The sequence below is a fragment of the Convolutriloba macropyga genome, unplaced genomic scaffold, assembly GCF_964194025.1.
Source record: "Convolutriloba macropyga unplaced genomic scaffold, txConMacr16.3 SCAFFOLD_1049, whole genome shotgun sequence".
In the NCBI taxonomy this organism is placed as follows: domain Eukaryota; kingdom Metazoa; phylum Xenacoelomorpha; order Acoela; family Convolutidae; genus Convolutriloba; species Convolutriloba macropyga.
Genome location: NW_027452442.1, coordinates 39,772 through 64,333, shown reverse-complemented (window position 1 = coordinate 64,333; position 24,562 = coordinate 39,772). Strand labels below are relative to the sequence as shown.

General features: G+C 35.5%; 2 protein-coding genes across 2 annotated transcripts in view; one reads left to right on the top strand and one right to left on the bottom strand.

The window, feature by feature from the left end:
• The first annotated feature begins 2,520 nt into the window (after positions 1 to 2,520).
• On the top strand, positions 2,521 to 7,235 carry LOC142357493 (uncharacterized). Its single transcript, XM_075409106.1, has 3 exons — positions 2,521 to 2,599; positions 3,232 to 3,372; positions 6,740 to 7,235. Exons 2-3 carry the CDS (start codon positions 3,318 to 3,320, stop codon positions 7,033 to 7,035), a joined length of 351 nt encoding a protein of 116 aa, XP_075265221.1. The 5' UTR covers positions 2,521 to 2,599; positions 3,232 to 3,317; the 3' UTR covers positions 7,036 to 7,235.
• Positions 7,236 to 16,451: 9,216 nt separating this feature from the next.
• The window catches only part of LOC142357492 (uncharacterized), a 40,249-nt gene continuing 32,138 nt past the window's right edge, over positions 16,452 to 24,562 (bottom strand). Inside the window, exon 8 of the mRNA XM_075409105.1 lies at positions 16,452 to 16,792. Coding sequence (XP_075265220.1) covers positions 16,523 to 16,792 — 270 coding nt within the window. The 3' untranslated portion in view covers positions 16,452 to 16,522. The remainder of the gene's footprint in view (positions 16,793 to 24,562) is intronic.

Genomic DNA, 24,562 nt, shown 5'->3' with positions numbered 1-24,562 from the left:
GGGATTTGTGGTGTTTTTAATAGCTGCATCAGCTTCTCAGCCGGCTATTATAGTGCTCCTAGTTTTACAATTCAAAGAATTTGAATTGTATTGGGGTTCTGTCTTTTTTTAAGATCGATCTGTTCACACATTTTCATAATTTTTGAAGTGAAACTGGAGTAGTGATTTTGGTCACGCCAAAACAGGAAGTGGAGCAAAAAAGCGAGTAATTTTGCGGCATGAAATTTTTCATTCTAATTTTAAAGTAGTGTGAAAAAACGACGTTGGCACAAAAATTCGCTCTCTTGCTAGTGGTTTTTTGTTTACGTGCGGCAGTTTCACTTGGATGTTGACTGTTTTTCCAATTTTTGGATCTGATATTTTTCCAAATGGTTTTCGCCATCCATTCATATTTCATTCTAGGCCTAGTTTTTTTGTTTGAACCAAATTTCCCTTTCTCGCTATTGGCTTTTTGTTCACATGTAATCCGGAATTTTGACTTTGATTTTCAGATTTTTTATTTTTTATCTGGTTTTTTGGAAATGGTTTTCCCAATTCACTCCTTGTCCGTTCTAGGTCTAGTTTTTGTTTAGTCAATGTAATTTCTTTGAATTGTAGGTTAGTACTTGTCTCACTATGCTTTTCAGTGATATGCGCCGAACTTTTTACAATTTTCAGCAAATTTCCTAACCGGGCACTGACTTTCTCTGCCACCAACCTCTAGATGAATAAATGAAATTGTTCAGTTTTTGAGGTTCAATTTATTTATGGGAACAAAAAAGTGTCATATGTTACAAATATTAATTATCTTATCTTAAAACTGATTTCATCGAGACTTAACAGCCCCCCTCCCCCTCGATGAAATACAGATTTTCATAAAACAGCACAAATCAAACATTCAAACTTGACCTCATTTTTTGGAGTTGTCTTTATTTTCCGAGAACTATTATTGAACCCTATTTCATTGCTCTCATGAACATTTTATTTCAGAGGCAACAAACATGACCCCAGAATGCAATCAGGTTCAATTCCTAAGAGATGCCCAGACCTTAATTTTTCTCGATTATCTACATCTGGCTTTCATTGCTTCTCAAACTCGACTCGTCAACGACAGCGGAGAAAAATTATCTCCAGTCTATCTGAAGAAAGGTGAAGAAATGTTGCCGTTGCTTGATAAAACGCAATTGCAAGATCATATTTTGCATGTACAGTTAAAATTCAACATAATTGCAATGAGAATAACTAACCTACAACAAGATGAAAATTCTCTGAAGCGAATAAAAAGTTTATACAACGGGTCAAAAAAGTGCTTCAAAAAATGTGACCTTGATCGTATTAATTGCTTCGCGACCAGATTTTATCTCGAAATGGTATTTCTCGACGCAATGTTGCGGTTTAATGACACTGAGAGAAGGAACCAAAGTTTTGCTTTTATTCACGATCTGATTGACCTTCACCCCGAGCATCTGGAAAACGCCCTTGTCAAATTCAGACTAGTCACATTTTATCTCATCATTCTCGAACTTCATATGGCTCAAAATGATATCGTTCAAGTCGACAGATATTATAGTAAAGTGATTGAAATGGAGCCGGATACCGTTTTTAAAGCCTTAGCTTTGCATCACCGAGCTTTTGCTCGTTTGGCCGTGCAGCAATCATTTTTCAAAACCCAGGAGAAAAAGTTGATCCAAGAACTCATAAAATCAGCCAGCATGGAATGGCTCGTTTTGCAAAATAAGGACATTTCGGCTCAGAAGCATTACCGGTACATACTCTTTCAAATTTCTCTAAACTACAGCCTCTATAAAACAGCCGATGGCGTTGATGAGAAAAACGATTACGCGAAGAAAATTATGCAAATTTTTGAAGAAAGTTGTCAACACGAGGTTCTTAGATCGCTAGAATTTGGAAACTTGGACGTGATGGCAACCTATTTGGAAGTTTGCTTTGAAATGCAGAAATATGATAAAATTTTGCAGTTTTGTGAGAACTTCCAGAAGGGAAAATCAAAGTTGAATGTGCGATTAGGTTTCAGAGACATTTTGAAGGTTGCCATGGTAACAGCTTCTGTATGTACAAATGTCACAAATGGTGAAAAAACAGCGAAGACCCACTTTTACATAAATAAATTAGAGCAAGCTATGAAACTCTTAGAAGAAAGCTCGAACTGGCGAAAAATATTTTGGTTCAGTTGCTCGAACAAACTTCTGTATGAGCTAAATAGAGGACTTGGTTCTGTGGAAAAATTCCGCAAATTTCGGTCATCGTCAAACTTTTATTTGCCTTCTTTTTACGACAATTGTAGTTTACTGAGCACTGGTTCAAATAAAAGTTCAACAACCAGTTTAATGGAAGTTATCGATATACAGGTTAGTTCTCTGAAATTCATTTATGTTGAGGACTTTCACTTTCGTGATTTATCACATTTACAAAAATATTTTGGGCGAAAGTGGCGACTCGTACGCGGAGTTCAAAGACTTGATGACCGATCAATTCAAAATGAAAGAAGAAAATTTTTCCAAACTACAGTCCTTTAATGAAAGGAGAAACTTGGTTTTTGATGTTGGGAAAGCGTTACTTCCAAATTGCAGCTGCATTATCTATTTCCGACAGATAGCGGGTAACTTTTAACATCTTCAAAAATCTTTGAATCTGTTATAAAAATTGTTTGACAATATTAGGTGCAAAAATTAAGATGTTATTATTTAGGCTGAAATAATTAATTGATTCACGCATTGTTACCAAAATTGTAATTGTAGTCATAAACCATTTTGAAATCAGTTTCTTAGATCAAACTTAAAACTTTCGATTATTTAAACTAGTTTCAATTTCAGTTGATTAAATCTGTTTGAAGTTTCTATGCCGAAAACTAGTCGTTTTAATAGGGAAGAATAATTAAAGGATTTTTTGGGTTCCGCCTCTTAAAACATTTTAACAAAAAGTATGTACATTTCATATTTATATACCTGTCGGTTATGCTTTTTTCTTCTGATTTTTAAATTTAACCCATCAGCAACACTTTGCAAACTTTTCAACGAGATCTCAGACTTAACGAGGTCCGATATATTTTGGAATAGTAACTTGATAAACACTGGAACAGTTAACTCTGAACAATTTACCGTACGACCGGATAGACTCTTCTAATGTTTTTCTGTTCTTTATCAACATCAATTTTGGAATTTGAAACGTAATGAACAAAACTTCTTAACCTAGTTTAAAAAACAAACTTTGTGTATTTTCAATTTCGTCTAGAGCGATTTGGGAGCACGGACAGTGACGTGTGTTTATCCACAGCCAACATCCATGATCAACTTTCGCGATACCTCTCTGGAGAAGATATGCATATGATCTGGATCATTGTGGAAACTGTTGTAGTTGGGAAACAAAATTCTGGTAAGACTTTCTTTATGAAAAAACTATAAAACGTAACAACTATAAAACTATAAACTATACAAAAAATCATTTCTCATGAAAATTATCTTTTGTTTGGGTTTAGCTTAAGTTTTTGGGCATTCCTTGCCTTATGAGGAAATTCATCAGCGCTCCATTTTTCGAACTAAAATTTTTTTTGACGTTCGTTTTTCAAAGTAAGTATTTTTTTCAAATTATCTTCACAATGATCCAAATAGTTTGGTTCCTAAACCGTCCAAAAACTTGATACCTACTTGTAAGATTTTGTCACTATTGGGGGACTTTCAGAGATTCTATTTTTCCGTCACATATACTAGCTTCACATCAGATACACTCAAGTACAATAGGAAGACAATTATTATGAGAGCTTTAGGATTAAGCAAAAACGCAAACCCGGTCCGAGGTTGCACCCTTAATCCACCCCTAAATAGCTGGTATTAGAATGTAATGCTTATTACACTCCTATTTATAGGGGAAAGAGTGGGTGAGTGTAATTTTAAAAAATTGCACTGTATTTACACACTTTGCTTCACTCTTCTTACGCTCTTTGCAAAGAGTGTAATATACGGTGGACTGATAAGAAATTGCATTTTTGTCCCACCATTATGCTTACTATAACTTTTTTTTCCATTTAATGTTAAAAATCTATTAAAGTTATTCGATGAGGGGCAGGTTAAAAGTGCGTTTGCAGAATTTGTCATGCAAACGTGTCACGTTTTCATAGATATTACAATAGATCCAGATCCACAACTTTTTGGACGCCAGTTGCTAAAAAATCAAGTATACAATTTTAGGACTCCCTTGTTGATAAACAGCAAATGGACATTATCCTGGAGAAAATATAAGCAGAAATTGTGTAACCAGAGTAGTTTTGAACAGCCTCTGTGAAACAATTGCCTGTGCAAACCAGTTAGGAGCTGAGCTTTGTAGAAAATACCGGCAATTTAGTTTGACTTCTAGTTCTCGGATGAAAAGCAAACAAATTCTGTAAGCAGCAATTCAGCTATTACCCAACCTTCAAATTATTTTTAAAGGCTAAGAATATCATTTTAGTTTCTCCCTATAGGCCGTATAAATTTTTTTTAGAGGAAACATTAAAACACGGAGAACTAACTGTGTAAAAAAATTTTTTAAACACTTTACACTCCTTTTCTTCTTTGACACTTTAAAGTCCAGCTCTTTAACGCCCTTATTAAGCGGAGAACAAACGGTGTGAAAAACATTATTTACACTCTTTACACTCCTTTTCTTTTTAAACACTTTAAAGTTCCACCCTTTCCAACCTTATTAAGCTGCGATCTAACGTGTATTGAACTCATTTTTACGCTCGCAACACTCTTTTCCCGATTTTTTGTGGGTAAAATCCCCGGACCTGAAAAATTGGAAAAAACTTTAATGTGAAGAAACCGCTAAGAGTGACTAGTAGAAGTTATGCTAAACGTCTTTGCTAAAGTGACACTTTATCGGCATCTTGTAAAATCAAATGACTTGTAAAACTTGTAGAGAACATGAAACACTCGTTCTTCAAAGTCTTTTAAATATCTGTTTGTTTGGTCAGTGGTCAACACCTAATATATTGCTCAATAGGCAACAATGAAAAAACACCAAACAGAAAACAAGAACTCGCTTGTTACTATATATTTTTTTTGTTTTTATTAGTATCACAGGGCCTATTAAACCTTCGATTTTTTCGTTTTAGTAACAATACCCCTAAAAGCGGTTAAAATGTTTTTAGAACGAAAAGTGATAAAAAATCAAAATTTTATCAAAAAGTCTAATTGATCTTCACTCACAAGGTTTAAAAACACTTCAAAGCGTAGAATTACTTGAAAATATAAGTGCAATCAATCATTTAAGCTCTAAAAATAACGCTAGAACTAAAAACTGCTTTACAAATTCCAAATATCATTGAAAAATTCTACTTATTTGGCAAAAACGTCTTTCACGCGTACTTTTATCGCTCCTTATAGAATAATTCGTGACGCCTGTTGTTCATCAGAATGTCCGGAACGTTTCTGCATTGAGTTTTAGTGACACTAACCGATCAAAATGAGCCGAATACGATAACGCCTCTTCGAGTAGTAATATATTCGGAATCTGGAAAGCAGCCAAAAATAAAACAAAAAAAAATTCTCGTAGATTATAGTGGAAGTTTTTTTTCATAAAAGCTAGAAATTTCTAGTTTTATTTGTTTCTTATACTCGCTAATAGGAACGCAGTACGCATCATGTAAATGAACAAATCATCGCTTGTGTTTTACGAAGAGTCAAAATTATTGTTCACCCGTAAAAGAATTGCTGAAGTTTTTTAATCAAAAATTTTTCATATTATCGAGCATTGTTCTAAATTACAAAATAATTTCATTTAAGTATCAAAAATTACTATATCCTTTGCAACTTTCTCATAAGCGCCCTCTAACTCAGTTTTTGAAAAAATTTAAAACACTTTAGTAATTTACTGCTTTATGCAATGGTTAACTGCTTTCTGACATATAATCTACATTTCAATGGTGCCCACAAATTTAAGAATTTCTTTCAAATAAAAAATGTAAACATGTATTGCTACAACATTTCATAGATGCTTCACACCGGGTCATCACAAACAAGCAAAAAAGCAAAATATTCCAGGATAAATCGGATTAATTCCTTGCTCCTGCTACAGTTTTTGACGGTGGCCACCGTATTGGCCGACAGGGCGTTTAGCCGACAACCAAAAATGACAAATTTAACCGACAATTTAAGTAAAATGAGCAATAAAACTTATTCTGAAGCTGTGATTGGCCAATTTAAAACAATATTTCGTAAGTGGACAAATATACCGCAGTTTTTTCATCAACTAGTGTAACGAAGGTTTATCAACTAGTGTAACGAAGGTATTTAACCGCATCTGGCCATGCCTCGCGGGCCATGGCCATGCCTCAGCGGCCCGTGGGACTAGATATGAATATATCACAACCGAACTACTGATTTATGGACCAATGAGACTTTTATGACCAATTGAAGTAAAATTTATGACCAATTATGATAAAACTGTCGGCTAAATTTCCCATTTTTTTCCTTGTCGGCTAAACGCCCTGTCGGCCAATTTTCCTAGCACCGCTTTTGACATGTCGGGTCGTGATAGTATGGTCGGTTTCAATTTTGATATTCATATTTTGATTCATGGCTCACGAGCCATAGCAAATTCGACAATGCTATTTTAAAGCTGACAAGCAGAGTGTTATTACAGCCAATAAAAATTATATCGTTTGTTTTTCGGCCTACTGACCACACGTTTTACGTTTTCTGTTGTCGATCTGCTGTCTTGTCCCTTTATTAAGGATGCGTGTTTTGAAATGAACAGATTTCAGGAGCAATTTCTCGCAGACAAACATCGGAGCTGAAAGAGACCAATTACAAACCACTCGACTGTATGCTCACTTCATCATCCGCAAACATCGAAAGCGTTCTCGAGTTTGTAAACAAGAAAAACCTTCTAGATTGCTTGCGGGAATCATTTGCTTCCTATCGTGGGAAAAAGGAACTAGACTTGTATGAAGTAATTAAACAAATGTGTTTCATATTGGAGTCCTCGCCCGAAGAATATCTTGGACAGACTTTCGAATCGAGTGATCTTAACTCAAGAACTTATCAGATAATTTTATAATTATTCAAAGTATAAATCACACGTTTGAGATATAGCCGTAACCAATGCTGTAAATTGCTTGTTTTGTTTATGCTTTTGTGTTGTTTCTCGCGAATAAGAAAAGTAATTTTTACATATACGATCTGATATAGTATATATTAACAATTATTCTCCTATATTTCATTAAAAAGCGGAGAAATATCATTGTTGTTCTGCTTGAAATTGATAAAAATGGACTCTATGTAAAATTGGCCAAAGATTAAACAAATTTTCGAATCTGATCGGTTTTTATTGAGAAAACTGACTCGTTGAAATGTGTAAATACAGTTCTACCTCTTTCCACCCCGATTCATTTAACCCCAAATAACTTAACACCATCTCATTTCACCCCTCTCTCGTTTCACCCAACAAATTAGCAATCGCTATTTTCTCAGAAAAACTGGATAGTTTAATCATATGCTCGATTGTTGTTCCGACCCACTTGTGGGGGGGGGGGGGGGGGGGGAGGGGGAGAGGAACTATATACTCAACTGGGTTTTTTTTGTTCAGTCAATTTTGGCCGATCGATATATTCATCGTAGAGAGTTGAGACTGGTATCATTAGAAAGCTCGTCCAGGGCAGAGTATGTAATAAAAATAATTTTTTGGTTTTCATTTTTTACAGGGAGTTATCGAGGTTATAAAGTTTTGTAAAAAGTAATCGGAATTCCATTGTTTTCTCCTATTTTCCGTATTTTTCGATCAAATTTTTGCCCATTTTGCTGAAAATTGAGTAAAAAGTTAACCACAAAATTATTCGATTTACTTTTAAGGATAAGGAGACAGGAGGCTTGTCTATTGGTTCTATCTCAATCTTTTGGTTATTATTTTTGGTAAGTTTTTCGAATTTCAGACTTTTCAACTCGAATTGGCTCCAATTACGTTTTTTCATTCCACTTTGTTTAAATATACCGGACGCAGATACCTAACATCCACTGTCACAATATTTGAAATCTCCAGAAAAAGCTAGCTGGGTTTTCATTTTCCATAGCAGTCTTCTAGAATTAAATTTTTGCCAGTTTCTTGAAAATTTAAATCAAAAATTCTACAAAAATGCATCATTTTTTTGTTCTTTGAAATATTTCATTTGCTAAATGATCTTTTTTGCAAACATAAAATAGTTGTTTTTATTGAACGCGCAGTGAAATGAGGAATAAGTTTGGTCACATCCATTCGCATTATATTGAGGCCCGACCTCTTTAAACATATCTTTGCATTTCTGTTTTTTTTTGTGCCGACGAGAATGATTTAAAATTAAGGCCGACTTAAAGACAGATCCTATTTAAAACAAAATAAGAACAAATATTAATAATTTATGTCTTCAGAGAGAAGCTCAAGTTTTTCATGGCTTTGACAATGTGTTTTTGTAATTTTTAATTGATTTCTTTTGGTTTGCCTTCATTTGTCATTCTTTTTGCAGCTTCATGACCTCGTCAGTTTAATCAAAGATTCAGCAATTTTCTTTAACAACTATACCTGGACCTATAAAATGTTTTCGGTTAGAATCTCATGCGTTTTAGGACTTTGAATATATTTGTTTTTAAAAAAATGTCAGTGAAGATTTAACATTTACCTATTTTTTAAGTTAATTTAATTTTTTTCAGGTAATGAGAAACATGATTTTTATAATGTTTCTTTGTAACAGTTGGTTTCATGGCTTTCTTACTACAAAATTTCATAAATTTTTGCAATTTTTCCTTATTGGCCTGTATTTGTGGATGTAAACTTTTCCCTTTTTTTAAATTATCTCATTAAGGATTGTCTAAATTGGCATCGAAAGAATTCGGAAAAGATCAATTTTAAAGATATTAGCGGAAAACTTATAATTTTAATGGCTGATAAACCGTTCTCTTGCAAAATTTGTAATATTTTTTTCCTGGTTTTTGCATCCATTTGTCGCCCTTTGTTGTCTTATTGCATACTCCTGACAGTCAAAGCCTCATATCTTTCTATGGATGTTTAGCTGAATTCTTTTTACCGATAGCAATTTGTGATATCTCTTACTACTGAGATATGAATTTGAGTCACGGATACGTAATAAATTGGTGATGTTGGATTCGAGGTGCGAATCCACTATATTCAGTGAAGTGTAGAATTACAGCTTCCAATTTTATTCGCAATAGTGTTACGAAAGCAGCCCTATTTGAGTGACGTGGAAATCTGTCTCGAATCCTTATTTAACTATTCTGATGAAAAAACTGGAGAGATTGAGAAGAACTGAACTTCAGATATTTAGTTAAGAGAATGAAAAGTATCTTTAGTTAATAAATACTGAAGTATGACCAAACTGAAAACTTGACTTTACAGTCGGCGGCAAAGTCTTACTTGTGTAATTATATATATATATATATATATATATATATATATATATATATATATATAAACAAGTTTTAAATTAACTAGCACAAGGACAACTAATAATTAAGTGCACTTTATCAGATATGGTACAACCGTGCCACATATCCCCGGCTTTGACAAAACTTTAAACTGCAGGTATTAAAATTTTTTAATTTTAATAACATATGTACTGGTTACTATAAATAATAATTTAGTACTCACACTAACAATGACAATTGAACCAGATTAAGTGCAACAGAATTGTAGAGGCTTTGCAATTTCAATCAAGCATAACGTAAATCATTTACGTTTACAATTCAATTTAAACAGAGAACATAAAATTAATGAGCAAATGCAGCACAATTTTATCGTCTTTTAATTTTAACTGGTTTTGCGTAACAATGATAAAGTCATAATTTATAACAGCAGAATTGAACGACAAATGAATGAAATTGACCAATAAATTAGGTTTTATGTTGAAGAAAAGAAAATTGAAAATAACTGGTAACATTTTCAGTTTACTGACAAGGCGTTTAACATTGTTTATATTTGATTTTCAGCATCAAAAACACTAATGCTGAGTTCACAATTGCAGTCTGCATAGCTATATTCATCTGGGGACACATTTCCTATTGGTTGAGGTGCTGCGCGACTGACAACGGGCAAATCAAAGGGCGGTTCGACTACTGGTGGTTGCAGAGCTTCCTCTTGCATAACCGTTTCGATCACAGGATTGTTCTGTTTCTGGCGTTTTGGTGCCGGCATTGGTTCTTTTTGATTCACAGAACACACTGAGCTCTCGAATCCAAAATGGTTTGGGGCTTTTCTAGTTCTCTTAGACTTCAAGATTGTTGGAGTGGCAGTCGAACAGGTCGCTAAAGAAGCTGCAATTGACGAAGCGTTGAATGTATTTGGTTTTGCTGACAACTGGCGTGATTGGCTTGTCCCAGCTTGGGGTTTCGTCGGCTTTCGGGTTGACATTGTTTTCGAAATATTGCTGTTCGCCGAAGAAACTCTAGAAGCATTATCTGCTTGAGACTGGCGATGTCTAATTTTGATATAATCCCTGTATTTTTTCTTCAGTTCTTTGGGGTGTTGGGCGATTTTTTCTTCCGGGGTTTTGTTGTACGAAAGTGGCCTTCTTTTAGCACATTGCCACAGCTCCGTATTCCGTTCCGCCTGTGTCCCAAACCTGGCAATATCGCTATTGTGTACTTTAACTTCTCGAACACCGGGCTCTTTGATAGCCGTCGTTGTAGTTGATGTTCTAACGACCGTACTGCCGGGTGCTAGTGTCTCCCAAAGCCCCCTCAAATCCCGCTTTGAACGCTTAGAGACCTTTCGAGCCAGCTTCAGTTCAAGGGATTGTTCGGTTCCGGGTATCGGGTTGGTTAATTTCGGGTGGAGAATAAATCCGGAGACGGATTTATTTTTGTCTCCATTGTATCTTCTGCCCGCGTCTACTTGGGCCTTCGTCATGGCTTCTTCCACAAGTATATCACTCCTTTCTCAAGTCACCCAGCCATTGTCGTCCAAATAAACTTCGACTGGGACTGTGTCAGCGTCTAAATAGTGGTTGAGAATACTTTCAGTTGACAAATTAGATGACATTGGAATCGTGCTTATATTACTGAAAGTGGTGTATATGTTTTACATCCAAAATGTGCGCGCAAAGGTGTCAGATTTGTAGTATTTTGTTTATATATATATATATATATATATATATATATATATATATATATATACGTAATTGATAGATTATGGAGACTTTATTGCTTCTTTAGTTGTGAATCTGTTATTTCTATTACCTAATTTCATGCAGCTTCGACGCCTTTTTATTGTTTTTATCAAACGCTCCACTAATCCAATAGCTCTATGATCGTTAGCAGGAGCGGTGATAATTTTAGTATTATTATTTTTCGGGGAACTCAGTGTATTTGTATATATTCATCCAGAAATTTTATTTCATTAGGTCCATTAGCTTTATCAAAAACTTCAACTGTGGGATATTTAGAGAATCGGTCAATACAAGCAAGAAAGTGTATATCTTGATCTCTTTCAACCGTAATTGGTGGTCCTCCAAAGTCTAATTGAATTTCTTCGTTAGTTTCAGAACAATTTTGTAATGGTTGCCATTTCGACGCTGGAATGACGGGTTTTAAGTTCTTACCAATATAAGTGCAGGGTCTGCACTGCGCGGCCTTATTGAGGATTTCTCTAAGCAAATAAGGCAAGAATGCATATTAGTCTAGGGTAATCACACCCCAACTGCCTGGGTGGGTGAGATGAAGGGATGCCAGCACCGCATCCCGTATAGAATGTGGTATAGCCACACGTTCACCCACACATACACATCCTGAATGGACGTACAGGTCCCTCCAATACGAGTTGAGGTAAGGATTTACCTCTTTGCAACGTTGCTCGTCATCTTGAAGGATGCAGCCTCTCACTTCCTTCAAAACTGCATCTTTGCTCGTGAGGACCGCCAGGAAGCTTTTGGTAAACAATTGTAAGAGATTGTTCTCAAAGAGCTCCTCCTTTGAGAGTTGTAAGTTCAGCGATGCTGGGCCTTCATTGGAGGAACGGGTGTAGTTGACCGCTGAATTAGGTGTTGATTGAAAGGTTACTCTGTTGGTCGCAGGTGTTAGTTGTGTTTGTTGAGTTACATTTGAGTTTTTCATGGTAGAAATTTTGAGAGGCTGGATTTGCGCGGAGAGTTAGAAGGAAGCGATTGTTTTGCGCGGAGATTTAAGGCAGCAAGGAAATTGGAATGATTTGTTTGGTGGGGTATTGAGGCACGTCTGGACTATGCGTAATTGACGCTGTTCAAGTGCTGTGATTGACAGTTTTGTGTTGTGGTATTTATGTAAATTGCTGCAATCGCGTCACGAATGCGATTAATTGTTGCAACCGCAAATTCCTCAACATATTTGTTTGTAAATTTTGCTTTTGATTTGGTTGGCGGGAAATTTAATCTACCAGCGCCATTTTTGCTCCTAGTATATGTTCGATCTTAATGTTAAAAGTTAAAAATTGATCCACCCAACGGGTTAAACTATTATTGTAAGATTTGCTAGATCTGTGTTCCTTTGTTATGGAAAGTAATGCCCGATGATCCGTAATGATTGTGAATAATTTTCCAGAGAAGTAATATTTAAAATACTCAACAGACCACACCACTACTAGTAATTCTAATTCATTGATACTATAACGTTCCTCATTTGAGTTCATGAAACGAGACGCGAATGCAATTGTTTTCCAACCTGTTGGTGAACGCTGCTCTAATGCCTCTTCTAATCCGGCTCTAGATGCATCGCATTTGATCCGGGTTTTCAAGTGTGGAATATAATGTGTGTTTTCCGTGGCATTTGTTACTTTGTTTTTAATATGTTGGAAATGAGTTTCAAGTTCATCATTCCAAATAAGTTTTGTGTTCTTTTGAATTAAGGGTCGGATTGAATGACATAATTGAGAAAAGTTGGGGATGAATTTTCCAAGGTAACGTACAGATCCTAAAAATGGTCGTAATTGTTTTAATTTTTAAGGTGCTGTTAGGTTTAGGATTGCTGTTGTTTTGGCTTCAAGTGGTGCGATTCCAGATTGAGTAAAATTATAACCCAACCATTCTATTTCAGTTTTAGCGAAGTCCAGACTAACTTTCTGAGACATTTGAGACTTTTTTAGTCTAACTTTAAGTGGTCTTCTTTTGAGCCACGGGTGACTATTATAATATCATCTGGAAAACAATGAAAATTGTCTATCCCAACTAATGTGTAGTCCATTGTTTTGGAATGCCGCCGGCATATCAGTTAACCCATAGAAACCGGTAACAAAGCAATATGTACCGGTACCCTCACCGCCAAAAATGTTAAAGTTGCAATGCCGAGCGGTTTCCGGGTCTAAGTTTAGTTGGCTGTATGCATAATTCAAACTCAGAGTTGAGAAATATGCTGCTTCATGTGATGCGTTAGTATTTAAATTTTGTTTTATTGTGCCAATTAGGTTATCGATAATATGCATTTGTTAACTAAGGTTTGAAGAATAATAGGTACTCGACGTCATTTTTGATGTGTAGGTGAAAAATATTTATGAAATGTAGATTTAACTGAGTGTTTCAAGGATTAACCAATTCGAGAGATGAGACCAGGAAAACCGAATGGTATTTGTTTCTTTATTGAACATTGTTTTTTTTATCAACATTCAAGACTTGTTTATTTTGTGTGAGTGATAGTCCGAGTTGTGAGAAAAAGCCTCGCCCAATTAATGGTCTATGACCATCTTGAAAAACTGTAACATTGACGTTTGCAGCTACACAATCGTTACATTTTATTGATGTTTTGATTACTCCGATGGTCTTGATTAAATCATTGGAGAAAGTCTTTAGTTCCTGCATCACAGGAGATTGTATCCAAAAACTCTCCTGACAATCCGATACTACGGCGTTCGCTAGACTCTTGTTAATAATAGTTCAAACGCTCCCCGAATCCTCTTATGCTTTCGCCTCTGTATTTCCGATGCGAATGTTCACATTCACTGGTTCCACTTCTCTGATATTGTCACTATCAGAGATTATAGCAACACAATTATTATCAAACTCATCATAATCTGAATCATAGTTAGCATCATACATACTGTTTTTGGAATATTTCCTCAATTTGGTTTACCTGCTCCCCTGCTGTAGCGAAGTACCCACCGTCGCTGCTTCAGAAATAGTATCGTCTACGTCGTTGACCCTCGGTTTTGGCCTCATTTGTTGTTTAGTCTTTCTACATACTTTTGCAAAATGATTCGCAATTCCACAGTTTTTGCAAATTTTTCCGCGAGCAGGACAATTCTGTCGATGAGTAGCTGACCATCCATAACCACAGTTGGGACAGATTGTAGGTTTGACAAAATTACTCGTTGAGGATCGGATCTGTTCCAAGGATTTTGAATGCTGTTTGATTGCTGTTGATGGACATATCCGCTAGCTCTTTTGAAGTTGAATTAACAACTGTTCCTGACATCTTCAACTGATTTTGGATACCCATCTCAAAATTCATCGCCACTTCTAAGGCCTTTTTAGCCAAACTCGTTTCTTTTAAAAGTTCACTCGGAATTTCACCATCCCGCATATTCTCAATAAAAACATCCCGAATGATAGTTTCCTCATGGCTGACGAGATTGCAGTTCAGAAAGAGTTCACGGAGACATCACGGAGAAAATATAATGGTCAAAGGTTATGTTCCTCTGCTTTGTGAAAACCTGATCCAAACTCTCCCAAAGGTCCTTTGTAGATCTGTGATCAATTTGAATAGTTGGTCCTTGGGAGCCAAATATTCGACGGCCTTATAACAAGACTAAGGTAGGTGAGCAAGACAGCTTTGTTGTCACAAAACTTCCATGGTCTATCACTGCACAGAATTCCTGCCGCTTCAATCTTCTGACACCTGTTGAGCCATGCATTCTTGAGTTCTTCGTTCTGAATTCTGCGGTCTCTTTAACTTTGAGCAGTGCTATTGTCTATTGTCTACATCAGCTTCGTAGATGGGTGCAGGGGGAAGAGTAACTTTATCCGGTGCTTCTTCTCGTAAGGTATCAATCGAGATACCCTCTTTAGCAAGTATGGCCAGTTTTAAACTTATTCGCCAACGTTCCCATCTCAACGGGGGTTCCAAAGTCAGCCGCTCCCATAAAAGGTTTATTCCTAAAAGGGCACGTTCTTTGGTTGCTGACTGCGCCATGTGATATCGCTTACTACTGAGATATTTGAGCCACGGATACGCAAAAAATTGGTAATGTTGGATTCGAGGTGTGAATCCATTATATTCAGTGAAGTGTAGAATGACAGCTTCCAATTGTTTTCGGCAGTAGTTACTTGTGTGAATATATATATATATATATGAACAACTTTTAACTTAATTAACACAAGAACAACTAATAATTAGGTACACTTTATCAGATATGGTACAACCGTACCACACAGTTTACAGCTATCGGTTTTAGTGACTTTCAATTAGTTTCATTTTTAAAGGACAACATTTTTTTTTCTTACAATTTTTTGTTTTCTTTGTCCTCAACAAGTAATTTAGTCTCTTTATTGATTCCTATGCGGTGCTTCCTTTGCGGTATAAACTAACGATGATAACGAGCCGAATTGATACGTATTGGCTTCATTCAGTTTGAAACTTTTTTTTTTCCAAATTTAAGAACGCATTTTTGAACGTTGCGTTTTCTGCCCTTCTTTGTTGACCTTTTACCGATTCTCATTATTGACAGGTCTCATACCTAATGAAGTACCGGTTTATTTCAGGTTTTATCTGATTCCATTTCTTGTTATTAATTGTTTTTTTTTAATGGATATCGAGTTTTGGTCGTAATTAATGTTGGCTTTTGTTTGGTTTTTTTTTGCCTGGTCCAATACTTTCAAATGGCAAGTTTCATTGACCCTCTGATCCAGCATTGTTTTCATTTCTTTGTTTGTTGAACGATATGTGAATTTTCGAAACGTTTTTTAAACTTCTCCATTTGCCAGTATATATTTCAATCTATCATCTCGCAAACGCGAACTATAGTTACTCTTTATGGAAATAGAAGTTTTTCAACTCTAAATTCCCGGTACAGTTTTACAATAGCGAAATACACACATCATAATCGAGTACAAATTAATACAAACATAATAGCTTTTCAAATGATCTGAATTTCTTGATTTGAATAGTCTCTCAATAATAACATTGCCTTGATCAACATTTATTTTCCGTTATCTTTGTAAACAAAATAACCGATTAGGAATTTTAAATTGACAGTCGGATAGATTGCATCATGAGAAATAGAAAAGCGACTGACCCAAAATGCAGAATACGAGAAAACTGACAACGTAAGTAATTTCCATTTTTAAGGTTACCAAACATGGTTTAAGACCTTTTCCTTTTGAAAGCTTATAAATTTTTGTTAATTCCTTAATTTTTGAGTTACTTTTACATAGTTCGAGTTAATTTTCGAGTTAATTTTTAGTTAATCTTTGTTGAAATGATAACATACATAGCTGCGATTATCGGATTTTTGGGATTTGTGTGGTTGCGTATCAGAAAAAAAAATAACGGAAAGACTATAATTTATAAGCCCACAATAAGTTATAACTCTCTGTTACAAGTTATAAGCTTGAACTGCTGTTTTCAATCGAGAAATTAGTATTAGTGAAGCGTCTTCTCAGGGCACTTAGCAATTCTGGTCCATCTGGAAGTCTCAAATGGGCGGAAAAGGCGACGAACACGAAGTACATTTCGTCGTTGATGAATCGCATCTCTCTAAGTTTACTCATGTATTTGGGGTGTACTCTCTCGCAGTATCTATAAAGGAGTAGATAAGTGCGCGATAGCTGCACTTTTTCCAGTTCGGTGAAGAAGGCCACGTTGAATTGGATCTGAAACAAAGCCCAGTAACGTCGGACCATAATGGCTCATATAAACTTGAGACGGAGGTGGGGACGTGGGCGGGGTAGGGTACTTTGGTTTGCTGTTCTGATTTTAGTTTGATTCGGGGGTGGGGGGGGAGAGTATAGAGTGTACAAAGGTTCAAAGTGCATCGCATTTTGTTATTAAGCTTTAGAGCTTATTATAGACAACTATATGTCAAATGTCTCTAAAACTTGGACCGAGGAATCGAGGAATTTTGTCAAAATTATGCAATATAAACGATATAGAATCTGAATATTTAGGGTGGAGGTTTAACCCTATTCACAATTCCACAATTGTTCCTATAATCTATCTTTAGTGAAAACTACTGGACTGGATAATAACTTCACAAACCTACCACTCTTAATTAGACTAAAGGGTTATACCAGGCCCTCCGTTCAAGCCCTAAAGACAGTATTTTCAGGCGCTATAGAACTGTAGTCAATTGCCAATAATAATGATGATATTAGATAATGTTTGTAATTCCTCTCTATGTTATATGATATTTTAGCTTCTAAGAAATGTTTTACCAAATGAAATAAATTTGTGACTCTAAGATTGAGAATTATACCAGGTCCTCAATTCACGTTCTAATTAATCGATCAACCAATATACCTAAAACAAAATAGTAGATGACGTGAAGAGCTCGTCGGTGTTCACTCCACAACCCAACCAGACGAGTATTAACCAACTTGATAGAAAGTTAGATTGTCCATCAGGTACTTCAGGTTACTGCAGACCAACTTAATTGTCTACTTGGTTCACCATTACATTCTACATGGGTTAACTTAACTTGCCAGTCTTCGACGAGCAGGCAAGCCTACCCTGAGAGTGGCTTCACTATACGGTCTCCGGGAAGGAGCTTGGCCGATTAATACTCTCAGAATTCAATCGTCTTGATGTTGTCCTGGACTCGGCGCTCTCCTCCAGTTCGTTAACCTAACTTAACCTAATTGTTGATTTGTTGATCACTACTTTACTAGTCATCAAACTCATTTAAATCCAATTAATTGAAGCTAAAACTAAGTATTTTGGTAAGTCATTAAAAATGTGATGTGAAATTACTAAATTTTTGCAATTGTGCGCTTTCGATTTAGCAGAAACTGAAACTAATTAGCAAATTCCTATTATTAATGAATACTAGGTTCCCGTTCTTGTAGAACAACTAGTTTATGACTTCTATTAATCCCAACTAGTGGAAAGTATAGTCTATTCTTACTAGATACAGGTTTTAGTTTCTACTAAGTTTTAAGAAAAAGTAGAATATGAAGATAGTGGAAAATTTACTAAGTTAATTGAACGAAAACTATAGTTACCCAAATATACTAATTTCAAACAATTATTACAATTTCAAGTACTACGACAGAGACTTGTTAACTCACTCGTCGAATCAAGTTTACTCCGCAATTTCGATTATCACAACAATATAATTATTTTCAAACAGATTTTGGGTACAAAAATTGGCTTAAAATGAGCCGTACATAAATACTGCTTATCTATGTTTGGTTATGATAGTTTAGTCCTATTTTTACCGAAAGTTCCGAATCTTTGTGTGAAAACTACTTTTTTGGGGAAAGTTTTCAGAAAGTCATTCATGACTTTGATAAACTAGGCCCCTAATATGGGTTTCTCATTCTTCATTACGTGTATGGGGATTTGGTGGTAGATTTGTCATAGAATCTTTATCAGGATCAATATTTACTTATTCAATTGTTCTCATTAGTTTAAATTCCTTCGCCATTATTATCTTGGCACGGTTTCAAATTTAGAATTTGGTTTGGTGTCGGGAATAATTCAAGGTCAGTATTAATTTCGTTCTTTTCCGAAGAACGCTTAAGTTCAACTTTCCATTCCTACATCCCACTCATCCGGACTAAACTATTCTCCTGATTAGTACAACGCTATGCAATTAGAGTACAAAATAGCACCATCACCAAATTTTGCGGTGCGACAGTTTCAATCAACTTGAGTGTCTTGGTTTCGCATTTTTTCTACTAAATTAAGTCTTTCCTCAATAGGAGTTCAATTTTCGGCATTTCTAATTGGATCAGTTGACGAACTGTTCATGGGTCTCCTTTTCCGGTTATTCACCTAAAAATTCCTTGCTATCCAAACAGCTTCAAGTAAGAGTCCCAGCATTCATAAAGTAAAAACTAATAGGCCAGCCAATTCTGATGTGGTCTTCCGCCAGGAGGGCTGAAAAAGATGTTCATTGCTGCTGTCCTTTTTGTACTGTGTCTGTATTTTGCCAGCCATTTCTTTAATCAGTTGAGGGGTTACTTCCAGCGTTGGGACATCTTGGAGTTCTGATCTAACCCTGTGTAGCGTCAACGTCTGCTGCTCGTTCATTGGAAGATTGGTAGGAAGACTTGGTATAGTAAAAACTGCGTCAAGGATATCTGGTGTGCTGATGGTTTTTATTGATTCACTTTGTTCCACACATTCGGCAGGGTCAGGTAACATCACCAATCCGTTAGTTGGATAAATTAATTTCCTGTTGCATGGAGGGTGTACCAAGCAGCTTTTGAAACCATTCAACCAACTAGAAAGTTCCTTTCCATCTTGGTATGTTATGTTGTAGAAGGTTTGCTGGTCATCTGCCGCACATAAAAGACAGTATTTTCAGGCGCCATAGAACTGTAGTCAATTGCCAATAATAATGATGATATTAGAATATGTTTGTAATGCCTCTCTATGTTATCTGACATTTTAGCTTCTAAGAAATATTTTACCAAATGAAATAAATTGGTGACTCTAAGATTGAGAACTAATCCAGGTCCTCAATTCACTTTCTAATTAATCGATCAACCTATATACTTAACACAAAATGGTAGATGACGCGAAGAGCTCGTCGGTGTTCACTCCACAACCCAACCAGACGAGTATTAACCTACTTGATAGAAAGTTAAGACATTGTCCATCAGATACTTCAGGTTACTGCAGACCAATTTAATTGTCTACTTGGTTCACCATTCCATTCTACATGGGTTAACTTAACTTGCCAGTCTTCGACGAGCAGGCAAGCTTACCCTGAGAGTGGCTTCACTATATGGTCTCCAGGAAGGAGCTTGGCCGATTAATACTCTCAGAAGTCAATCGTCTTGATGTTGTCCTGGACTCGGTGCTGTCCTCCTGTTCGTTAACCTAACTTAACCTAATTGTTAATTGGTTGATCACTACTTTACTATTCATCAAACTAATTTAAATCCAATTAATTGAAGCTAAAACTGAGTATTTTGGTAAGTCATTAAAAATGTGATATGAAGTTAATAAATTTGTACAATTGTGCGCTTTCGATTTAGCAGAAACTGAAACTAATTAGCAAATTCCTATTATTAATGAATACTAGGTTCCTGTTCTTGTAGAACAACTAGTTTATGACTTCTATTAATCCCAACTAGCGGAACGTATAGTCTATTCTTACTAGATACAGGTTTAAGTTTCTACTAAGTTATAAGAAAAAGTCTAGAATATGAAGATAGTGGAAAATTTACTAAGTTAATTTAACGAAAACTATAGTTACCCAAATATACTAATTTCAAACAATTATTACAATTTCAAGTACTACGACAGAGATTTGTTAACTCACTCGTCGAATCAAGTTTACTCCCCAATTTCGATTATCACAACAATATAATTATTTTAAAACTGATTTTGGTTACAAAAATTGGCTTAAAATGAGCCGTACATAAATACTGCTTATCTATGTTTGGTTATGATAGTTTAGTCCTATTTTTACCGAAAGTTCCGAATCTTTGTGTGAAAACTACTTTTTTGGAAAAGTTTTCAGAAAGTCATTCATGACTGATAAACTAGGCCCCTAATATGGGTTTCTCATTCTTCATTACGTGTATGGGGATTTGGTTGTTGATTTATCATAGAATCTTTATCACGATCAATATTTACTTATTCAACTTATTCAACGGTTCTCATTAGTTTAAATTCCTTCGCCATTATTATCTTGGCACGGTTTCAAATTTAGAATTTGCTTTGGTGTCGGGAATAATTCAAGGTCAGTATTAATTTGGTTCTTTTCCGAAGAACGCTTAAGTTCAACTTTCCATTCCTACATCCCACTCATCCGGACTAAACTATTCTCCTGAATAGTACAACGCTATGCAATTAGAGTACAAAATAGCACCATCACCAAAATTTGCGGTGCGACAGTTTCAATCAACTTGAGTGTCTTGGTTTCGCATTTTTTCTACTAAATTAAGTCTTTCCTCAATAGGAGTTCAATTTTCGGCATTTCTAATTGGATCAGTTGACGAACTGTTCATGGGTCTCCTTTTCCGGTTATTCACCTAAAAATTCCTTGCTATCCAAACAGCTTCAAGTAAGAGTCCCAGCATTCATAAAGTAAAAACTAATAGGCCAGCCAATTCTGATGTGGTCTTCCGCCAGGAGGGCTGAAAAAGATGTTCATTGCTGCTGTCCTTTTTGTACTGTGTCTGTATTTTGCCAGCCATTTCTTTAATCAGTTGAGGGGTTACTTCCAGCGTTGGGACATCTTGGAGTTCTGATCTAACCCTGTGTAGCGTCAACGTCTGCTGCTCGTTCATTGGAAGATTGGTAGGAAGACTTGGTATAGTAAAAACTGCGTCAAGGATATCTGGTGTGCTGATGGTTTTTATTGATTCACTTTGTTCCACACATTCGGCAGGGTCAGGTAACATCACCAATCCGTTAGTTGGATAAATTAATTTCCTGTTGCATGGAGGGTGTACCAAGCAGCTTTTGAAACCATTCAACCAACTAGAAAGTTCCTTTCCATCTTGGTATGTTATGTTGTAGAAGGTTTGCTGGTCATCTGCCGCACATAAAAGACAGTATTTTCAGGCGCCATAGAACTGTAGTCAATTGCCAATAATAATGATGATATTAGAATATGTTTGTAATGCCTCTCTATGTTATCTGACATTTTAGCTTCTAAGAAATGTTTTACCAAATGAAATAAATTGGTGACTCTAAGATTGAGAACTATTCCAGGTCCTCAATTCACTTTCTAATTAATCGATCAACCTATATACTTAACAAAAAATGGTAGATGACGCGAAGAGCTCGTCGGTGTTCACTCCACAACCCAACCAGACGATATTAACCATTTTGATAGAACGTTAAGACATTGCCCATGAGGTACTTCAGGTTACTGCAGACCATTTTAATTGTCTTTTTGGTTCAGCATTCCATACTACATGGGTTAACTTAACTTGGCAAGTCTTCGACGAGCAGGCAAGCTTACCCTGAGAGTGGCTTCACTATATGGTCTCCGGGAAGGAGCTTGACCGTTTAATACTCTCAGAAGTCAATCGTCTTGATGTTGTCCTGGACTCGGTGCTGTCCTCCAGTTCGTTAACCTAATTAACCTAATTGTTGATTGGTTGATCACTAAGTTACTAGTCATCAAACTAATTTAAATCCAATTAATTGAAGCTAAAATTAAGTATTTTGGTAAGTCATTAAAAATGTGATGTGAAGTTACTATATTTGTAAAATTGTGCGCTTTCGATTTAGCAGAAACTGAAACTAATTAGCAAATTCCTATCATTAATGAATACTAGGTTCCCGTTCTTGTAGAACAACTAGTTAATGACTTCTTTCAATCCCAACTAGCGGAACGTATAGTATATTCTTACTAAATACAGGTTTTAGTTTCTACTAAGTTATAAGAAAAAGTCTAGAATATGAAGATAGTGGAAAATTTACTAAGTTAATTTAACTAAAACTATAGTTACCCAAATATACTAATTTCAAACAATTATTACAATTTCATTTACCACGACAGAGATCTGTTTACTCACTCGACGAATCAAGTTTACTCCGCAACTTCTATTATCACGGCAAAATAATTATTTTCAGACTGATTTTGGTTACAAAAATGGGCTTAAATTGAGCCGTATATATGTATACTGCTTATCTATGTTTGGTTATGATAGTTTAGTCTTATTTTTATCGAAAGCTCCGAATCTTTGTGTGAAAACTACTTTTTGGGAAAAGTTTTCAGAAAGTCGTTCATGTTTTTGATAAACTAGGCCCCTAATATGGGTTTCTCATTCTTCATTACGTGTATGAGAATTTGGTGGTAGATTTAATCATAGAATCTTTATCAGGATCAATATTTAATCATTCAACCGCACTCATTAGTTTAAATTTCTTCGCCATTATTATCTTGGTACGGTTTCAAATTTGAAATTTGCTTTGGTGTCGGGAAGAATTCAATGTCAGTATTAATTTGTTTCTTTTCCGAAAAACGCTTAAGTTCAACTTTCCATTCCTACAAATGACCACTAGCGTTTCTTACATAATTTTTCCTAGAAAAGTGAAACCGCGTAAAACGAGATTGATTTTATAGCGTGGTTATCCAAAGGTCAAGTGGGTCAAGTAAAAATTTTGGATTGAAAGACACGCAAAATACAATGATTGTAACAAGCCAAGTTTCGCTAGAGTGTAATTAAAAAATAAACATAATCTCATTATTTTTAGCGGTGAAGTTACATGAGTTCACCTTAAGTGCAACGCAAAATTCTGCTAGTTTTATGGGATGAACAGTCTATTCACCACTAGTTTTACCAGTTATTGCTATCACTCTTAAACTAGAACTGCATTTTCCGAGAGATTTGAAAATTTTCCTTGTTAAAAATCTAACAAAGTTGTTCCAATACCGTGAAAGGAGCTGTTATCAGATTATCACTCACGTGAATAAGGTTTACGTCTATCCGCCAAAGTATAACTTTCTCTTAATTCGTCGGGATTTTTTTGTCATTGGTATTTTGCAGTAAAAAAAATTGGAAATTCTCATTATCAAAAGTAAAACATCTTTTCCTTTAATAATTTTCTCTTAAATCGTCGGGATTTTTTTGTCATTGGTATTTTGGAGTAAAAAAATTGGAAATTCTCATTATCAAAAGTAAAACATCTTTTCCTTTTTTTAAATATGAGACATGTTTTCATGCTACGAGAGAAGAAGCAAAATATATTTGCACTGCAAACAAAATTAATGATCCATTTAGGGGAAAACCACACGTTACAGAACCACACGTAACGTCAAATGAAATGCTGTCAAACAACTGACGAGAGCTCGATTCTATTGTAGCGATCTTCATTTGGGGGTAACTTCAGGGCAATATAGTTACAAATAAGTTTCAAACGACATTTTGCGAGCTTATACAGGCCAAGGTACAAAATGAAAAATGAAACAAAATATGGCGCCAACCATTTTACATCACGCAGAATATCAAAAAACCACGGATGGAAAAAAAAACTACGCCAAAACCAAGCTGCAAGAGCAGGCAAAAGCAAAGGAAAACAATAACTGCTTCAAATTTCGCTCGAGAGAAATCAATTACTTTGATTAACAATAGTTGAAAAAAATAACAAAGAATAGCTGAGATAAACATCTTCAGAAAAACTTCAGAAAAAATAAAATGCGTTTTGAGATCATGTTTCGATAAGGTTCGTAGTTTGGAAGAACAAAAACTATTAGAAAACTAATTTTTTGGTTCGTATCGCTAAGTGAAGGCTGCTACTAGATCATCTGAGCGTTCAAATTGGTGGCGACTTTAACAATGCTTAATTGTTAATTGTGCTCTTTAATATTGTTAGCAGAGATAAAACTGTCCCTTACGTGTCCGTTATGGGCATACTAACATTTCGACAGCCCAATTTAGCATTAGAGCGAACAAAAACAAAAAAATAAAAACCTATGTCAAATAAGAATAGCAATGTTGGATAAAATAAAC

What these genes read in the sequence shown, in the direction of transcription:
- LOC142357493 (XM_075409106.1), top strand. Translation starts at nt 3,318, where the DNA reads ATGCATATGATCTGGATCATTGTGGAAACTGTTGTAGTTGGGAAACAA. An exon ending in AGTTGGGAAACAAAATTCTG is followed by an intron (nt 3,373 to 6,739) that starts GTAAGACTTTCT and finishes AACAGATTTCAG; the next exon opens with GAGCAATTTCTCGCAGACAA.